We start from the raw sequence: 7,906 nt of genomic DNA, 5'->3' as shown, positions 1-7,906 counted from the left end.
GTTTGCACAAAGGCTTTCCTGGCATTGTTTACTATCCAGCACCAACTTTATATATATATATATATATATATATATAGTATCCCTTGATCAAAGAGCACCTCATTTATTAAATATAAACCAAAGAAGTGCTCCTCTCCTGTGCCTCTACTTTTAAAATAGTTTAGTATGGGCTAAAAAGATAAATCATTTTCAGATTCCAAAATAATACCAAGTCACTACTTCCAATTATTGATTGTTTTTCAGAAGGCAGAAAAACGAAATGTTTAACGCTCTTAGAAACTAAACCGAACAACATTATTGTTCACCATTTGTTTCATGATGTATATTGCACAACTGTATACATTTGATTTAATAGTTTATTGATAAGGAACACAAAAATAATAACAACTGTACATTCCTGTTAATTTGCATTGTACAGACTACCAGATAGAGTACTATATGTTTTGTAATGATACATGTTTTGAATTAATCTAAAAGAAACCAAAGAGTAATCATTGGGTGATTTCTTGTGTATCTACAATCTGACAATGTTCTTTCTAAATATCAGGGAAATAGCACACTGTAAAATAAAGTATCCACACATTTCATTTTTGTGCCTCTGCCTTTTCTGTAAGCGTCACAAATTAAAATAAAACTTTGCACAACAAGAAAGACCTCTTGATGGAATAATTGAAAGTAATACTCGTGTATGATGGTTTGCATGTGGACATTTAATCTATAAATCATTCATGGAACACTCCCCAAACACCTTGCACCAGATAAAAATAAACGTCAATTTGAAAACCACATAGAGCTCTTCCTAGTTTTATATTTGCTTTGGAGCAGGAATGAGGACATTTTTCAGTAGTACTAACACATACAAGGGTGGCTGTATGTTATACATTTTAAAACATATTTTTAATGTGGAATATCACTGTAGAAATCATGGTTTTCAATTAATTTTAGCATACAATTCAAGAGAACTTGTCCCTCAGCTGATGGCTGAGAAGACACCCCACCCTTGTTTCATGACACACAGTTCTCATCATATGATATATCATTTATTTCCCTGTCAGATTAACACATTATGCAGCCACCTTGGCTCTGTGAAACACTCTAAAGATCCTCTGTTTAATCTCTTTAGTCTGTAAACCATATATTATGGGGTTGAGACAAGTAGGGACCACACTACCCAGAACACTGCTCACTTTGCGCAGGTCTGCAAAGGCTGGGAAGCGGTGGAGGATGATAATGGTAAACCCACATCCCAGCACGATGAGATAGACCAGTAAGTGGGTGCTGCAGGTTGTCAGGGCCTTGCTGTTTAAAGAGCTGTTTTTACTGCTCAGACACACAATGGCGATCTTGAGATAGGTGAGACTGATGCTGCCTATGGACGAGACAAACAGCACAACAGTAAAGATTAAGCCATATATGTTATTTATGAACACGTTCTCACAGGAGAGCTTGAATAAAGAGGCGTTGTCGCAGTAAGGGTTAAATATGTTAGACCTGCAGCGTGACAGGCGGATGGTGAGGCCCAGCAAAATCCCCACTAAGACTATGGCCACCCCCCAGGCAGACATAGACAACCTGATAACCATTTTGTTTGTCATGATGGTAGCGTACCGCAGGGGGTTGCAGATGGCCACATACCTGTCAAAGGCCATGATCATGAGAACGGTGTGTGATGTTGTAGCATAAACATGAGTATAGAAAGCCTGAATGACACACTCTATGTAAGTGATATATCGCTCAGGAGCTGTGGTCAAAATGTCCCATAACAGACGAGGTATCATCACTGTAGCACCAACTATGTCATTAAGTGGCAGGTTGCAGAAGAGGATGTACATGGGCTGGTGCAGGCTCCTCTCCATGGAGATCAATGCTATGAGTCCGATGTTGGCCACCATTGTGAAGATGTAGATAATGAGGAAGAGGATGAAGGCAGGGTACGAGGACTGTTGTGTGACCTTTAACCCCTCCAGGAGGAGAACGTGTTTAGGGTACGTGTGGTTCTCCATTTGTCGGTCAGGGAGTAGCTCAGAATCTTGAGAGGAGAATTTGAAAAGATTAGTCGTACAACTTGGGGAATCAGTTTCAAAACACAAACTTTAAAAGCATCTACTGATTTTGTGGTAGCAGTAGCAGATAAACAGTTTTCTTAAAGGGGCAGCTGCCCTGCCAGGTCATTTGGTAAACTGCTGAGGTATGGGGCTTTTTCGGGGTTAGCTTCTCTCCAGCTCCAGCTGGTAGCTGTATATCTATCATCAGTCAGATGAGATGTAGCTAGCTAGCAAAGAAAGCTATACATTGTTATGGAAGGTTTATATGACACAAATGATCTCAGCTATTTAGCTAAATAGCTATATTCTGCAAACAGCTGACCTAAGTAAGTTAATATCCTTACTTGACAGCCAGATAACTAGACAACATTACCCAAATAAGATTGTATGTATGGACATTTCATACACCAAAACACATTAAATTATATATATGAATCACTCGATTCCACACTAGATAGCAAAATAATAACTGTCCTTGACATGAAGAGTTGAAGTTAAGCACTAACATAAGCAGGTTTTCTACAGCTTTCTTCAGTGTCTTCAGTGTTCCAAGATGATTCCTGTGTTCTATCCCATCCATCCAGACTTACTACAGAAACAACATCACAGCCTTTTATTTACAACAAAACCCACAATGTGATGACGAATATGTCAGTCAGGATGTAAACATGTACGTCATGACTCCATTGACACAAATTCCCAGAAGCTAATGAGGAAAGTAACAAACATGGCTTGTGGGATGTTGTCCACTTGGGCTTTGCAAATTTACAAAATATTACAAGGTAATTTGTGTTCAAGAGATTAAAGGGGAAGTTCAGTAGTTTACAACTTGATGTTAGATGGTTTGTCACCCTGACCAGGAGGAACTGTAATCCACTGTTTAGTTTTCTTTAAACAGCCACAAATGTCAGCAAGCTTTAGCCACCACCATCTAACAATCAATCAAAGTAATAGGGGCATGTGTGCATTCTTTTTATTGTTTAAGGTCCATTATGTAGCTTTGCGGGTGACCTCACCAAATTCACATAGAAGTGTGAGTTATAGATCTGTCATTCTTATTGGAAGCAAGTCTGATAAGTGGTAGATCAGTTCTATGCCCCAGCAAACAGGAGATGTCTAAGGACATTAGGCAACATTCCCTTTGGGTCCCTTTAAAGATTTTCTGAAACGTTCTGAAAATGATTTAGGAACATTAAGACATCATGTTTTCTCAGGATCATAAGAAGACATTCAGTACAGGTCCCCGTTTGGTCAAGGTATAATTTTATAATGAGGTATTTTGATGTTCCTACTTTGTTCTGATAGGACGTTGTCCATGGTACATTCAATGACCACAAGCGGAAATTTCATGGTGGTCAAGATGGACATTGCATGATGGTCCCATGGTTACATTCAGGACCTTTTTAGGACATTCTCTCACAAAATGTCCTTGGGGATGTCGCTGGAACAAACCAAGAACTAGATAAAAAAAACTCCAGGGGATCATGACACAATGTTCTGAGAATGTCCTAAAAATGTACTTGGGGATGTCGCTGGAACAAACCGTGAACTAGAAAAAACCTCCAGGGAACCATGGCACAACGTCCTGGCCACTTTAGGACACCATTTCGTGAAGTTCCCGGGGATGTCCTAACGTCAAATTTTGGCTTGCAGGGGTGCTATTTCTATGCTTCTCCTTCTTAAGTCTCGCATTTGTCTCTTTTTACTTTTGTTTTTTTCACCAGCAAGTATTGGATACAGCCTATTATTTGATAGTATGTTGAAATTGTTTCATACATAATGGCCCTGTGATTTCACATATCGCACTCTACACAATGTTGCTTTTTGTACTGATTGATGTACTGTGCCAGTCAAAAGTTTGGACACACCTGCTCATTCCAGGTTTTTCTTTATTTTTATTATTTTCTACATTGTATATAATAATATAATAGTGAAAACATCAAAACATCAAAACATCAAAACTATGAAATAACACATATGGAATCATGTACTAACCAAAAAAGGGTTAAACAAATCAAAATATATTTTATATTTGAGATTCTTTAAAGTAGCCACCCTTTGCCTTGATGACAGCTTGCACACTCTTGGCATTCTCTCAACCAGCTTCATGAGGTAGTCACCCGGAATGCATTTCAATTAACAGGTGTGCCTTGTTAAAAGTACATGTGTGGAATTTCTTTCTTTCTAAATGCGTTTGAGCCAATCAGTTGTGTTGGGACAAGGTAGGGGTGGTATACAGAAGATAACCCTTTTTGGTAAAAGACCAAGTCCACATTATGGCAAGAACAGATCAAATAAGCAAAGAGAAACAACAGTCCATCATTACTTTAAGACATGAAGGTCAGTCAATCCGGAACATTTCAAGAACTTTGAAAGTTTCCGCAAGTGCAGTTGCAAAACCATCAAGCGCTATGATGAAACTGGCTCTCATGAGGACTGCCACAGGAAAGGAAGACCCAGAGTTACCTCTGCTGCAGAGGATATGTTCATTAGAGTTACGAGCCTCGGAAATTGCAGCCCAAATAAATGCTTCACAGAGTTCAAGTAACAGACACATCTCAAAATCAACTGTTCAGAGGAGACTGTGTGAATCAAGAAACCACTAATAAAGGACACCAATTAGAAGAAGAGACTTGGACATTTGAAACACGATCAATAGACATTTGACTGGTGGAAATGTGTCCTTTTGGTCCAAATTTGAGATTTTTGGTTCCAACTGCCATGTCTTTGTGAAACTCAGAGAGGTGAACAGATGATCTCTGCATGTGTGGTTCCCACCGTGAAGAATGGAGGAGGAGGTGTGATGGTGTGGGGGTACTTTGCTGGTGACACTGTCAGTGATTTATTTAGAATTTAAGGCACACTTTTAACCAGCATGGATACCACAGCATTCTGCAGCGATACACAATCCCATCTGCTTTGCACTTAGTGGGACTATCATTTGTTTTTCAACAGGACAATGACCCAACACACCTCCAGGCTGTGTAAGGGCTATTTGACCAAGAAGGAGAGTGATGGAGTGCTGCATCAGATGACCTGACCTCCACAATCACTGACACACTGTGTACCAACACACACATGCAACATGGCACCAACAGAGTTGGTCGCCTTGATTTGCGTTCTAAGGAAACTATTGTCATGTCTTTGGCTATGCCGGATTAAGTGATATGACATGCCAGTCTATAAAATAATTTCTCTGTAATTAATATTACCTGATTAAGCTAATCAGGTAAATGTAATTAACTAGAAAGTCGGGGAACCACGAAAGAATGTTTATAGAGCTGTTATCTTCTGAATAAACTCTTAAAGACCTGGTAATCTTTTACCTCAATAGCAGTCAATATTTAATCGTCACCTTATTTAGTCTCATCTGAAAGTTGTAAATTCTTGGTTATCTTCACGAACAATGGCTAACAAGTTGAATCAGCAATACAAAATTTGGTTTAATTATTTATTTACTAAATACCTAAATAATCAAACATAATTACATCTACACAGAATGGATCATACATTGATTACAAATTATGTCATAAAGGAAAACGTCCCTAGTGGACGGAACAGATATGAAGGCTGGTTACAGAAAGAGAGTTGGGTTTTGAATGAAAGAGCGGGAAGGAACAAGGGAACAAAGGAAGATTTTGTGTCTCTATCAGGCCGTAGGCAGCTACTTTGTCGTAAATACAGAATCTTATGTATTCTAAATAACCACAGGTACTTTGTTCGTCCTTTCCTAGCCCACGTTTACAGCTGCTGTTGTTAACGCAACAGCTAGGAGGTCTCACTTTTTTAGTGAATAAGAGTTTAAAGTTCATACCAAGTTGCCATGCTATATGATCATGCTATATTCTGGCTGGTATAGTCGAAATCCATCCTTCCGGCATGTAGGTCGTCACCTTCACGTTGCGATTCGATGCTAATTTCATTAGGTTCCTGTCGTTCAACCAGAAATGCAATTGCCTTCCAGAGAGACATCAGAGATGGTAACATTATCTGTTTCACGGAAACATGTCTCACTCGGGATACGTTATCAGTTGGTACAGCCACCCGGTATCTTCACTCATCGTGCCGACAAACAAACATCTCTCTGGTAAGAAGAAGGGCGGGGGTGTATGCCTTATGATTAATGAGTCGTGGTGTGATCATAACAACATACATGAACTCAAGTCATTTAGTTCACCTGATCTAGAATTCCTTACAATTAAACGGCGACCGCATTGTCTACCAAGAGAATTGTCTTCGATTATAATCACAGCCATGTATATCCCCCCCAAGAAGAAACCTTGACGGCCCTGAAAGAACTTCATTGGACTCTATGTAAACTTGAAAACACATAACCTGAGGCTGCATTTATTGTAGCTGGAGATTTTAACAAAGCTAATCTGAAAACAAGGCTCCCTAAATTATATCAGCATGTCAAATGCGCAACCCGGGCTGGAAGCATTCTGGATCATTGCTACTCTAACTTCCGCGACGCATACAAAGCCCTGCCTCGCCCTCCTTTCGACAAATCTGACCACGACTCCATTTTTTTGCTCCCAGCCTATGGACAGAAACTTAAACAGGAAACGCCCTTGCTCAGGTCTGTTCAATGTTGATCTGACCAATCTGATTCCATGCTTCAAGAATGCTTTGATCATGTGGACTGGGATATGTTCCAGATAGCCTCAGACAACAACATTGATTAAACACTGATTTGGTGAGCGAGTTTATTAGCAAGTGCATCGGTGATGTTGTACCCACAGTGACTATTAAAACCTTCCCCAACCAGAAACTGTGAAATAATGGCAGCATTTGCGCAAAACTGTAAGCGCAAACAACTGCTTTTAATCATGGCAAGGCGACCGGAAACATGACCGAATACAAACAGTGTAGCTATTCCCTCCGCAAGGCAATAAAACTAGGTAAGCGTCAGTATAGAGACAATGTAGAGTCGCAATTCAACGGCTCAGACACGAGAGGTATGTGGCAGGTTCTACAGTCAATCATAGATTACAAAAAGAAAACAGCCCCGTCGCGGACACCGACGTCTTGCTCCCAGACAAACTAAACAACTTCTTTGCTTGCTTTGAGGACAATACAGTGCCACTGACACGGCCTGCTACCAAAACCTGCTGGCTCTCCTTCACCACAGCCAACGTGAGTAAAACATTAAAACGTGTTAACCTGGCCCAGATTGCATTCCTAGCCGCGTCCTCAGAGCATGCGCAGACCAGCTGGCTGGTGTGTTTACAGACATATTCAATCAATCCCTATCCCAGTCTGCTGTTCCCACATGCTTCAAGAGGGCACCATTGTTCCTGTTCCCAAGAAAGCTAAGGTAACTGAACTAAACGACTATCTCCCCATAGCACTCACTTCCATCATCATGAAGTGCTTAAAGAGACTAGTCAAGGACCATATCACCTCCACCCTACCTGACACCCTAGACCCACTCCAATTTTCTTTCCGCCCCAATAGGTCCACATACAACGCAATCACAATCACTCTGCACACTACCCTAACCCATCTCGAACAAGAGGAATACCTATATAAGAATGCTGTTCCTCGATTACAGCTCAACATTTAACACCTTAGTACCCTCCAAACTCGTCTTTAAGCTCGAGACCCTGGGTCTCGACCCCGCCCTGTGCAACTGGGTCCAGGACTTTCTGACGGGCTGTCCCCAGGTTGTGAGTGTGGGAAACAACATATCTATCCCGCTGATCCTCAACACTGGGGCCCCACAAGGGTACGTTCTCAGCCCTCTCCTGTACTCCCTGTTCACCCATGACTGCGTGGCCATGCACACCTCCAACTCAATCATCAAATTTGCAGACGACACTACAGTGGTAGGCTTGATTACCTAAAATTACGAGACGGTC

General features: G+C 40.8%; 1 protein-coding gene across 1 annotated transcript; it reads right to left on the bottom strand.

Moving 5' to 3' along the window:
• Positions 1 to 1,064: 1,064 nt before the first annotated feature.
• Positions 1,065 to 2,003, bottom strand: LOC135547965 (olfactory receptor 8G17-like). The gene has a single exon (XM_064977168.1). It carries the CDS (start codon positions 2,001 to 2,003, stop codon positions 1,065 to 1,067), a length of 939 nt encoding a protein of 312 aa, XP_064833240.1.
• Positions 2,004 to 7,906: the final 5,903 nt, after the last annotated feature.

Source organism: Oncorhynchus masou, chromosome 11 (assembly GCF_036934945.1).
Source record: "Oncorhynchus masou masou isolate Uvic2021 chromosome 11, UVic_Omas_1.1, whole genome shotgun sequence".
Taxonomy (NCBI): Eukaryota; Metazoa; Chordata; class Actinopteri; order Salmoniformes; family Salmonidae; genus Oncorhynchus; species Oncorhynchus masou.
The sequence above is the reverse complement of the archived record's forward strand: the minus strand, read 5'-3'. Positions and strand labels throughout refer to the sequence as shown.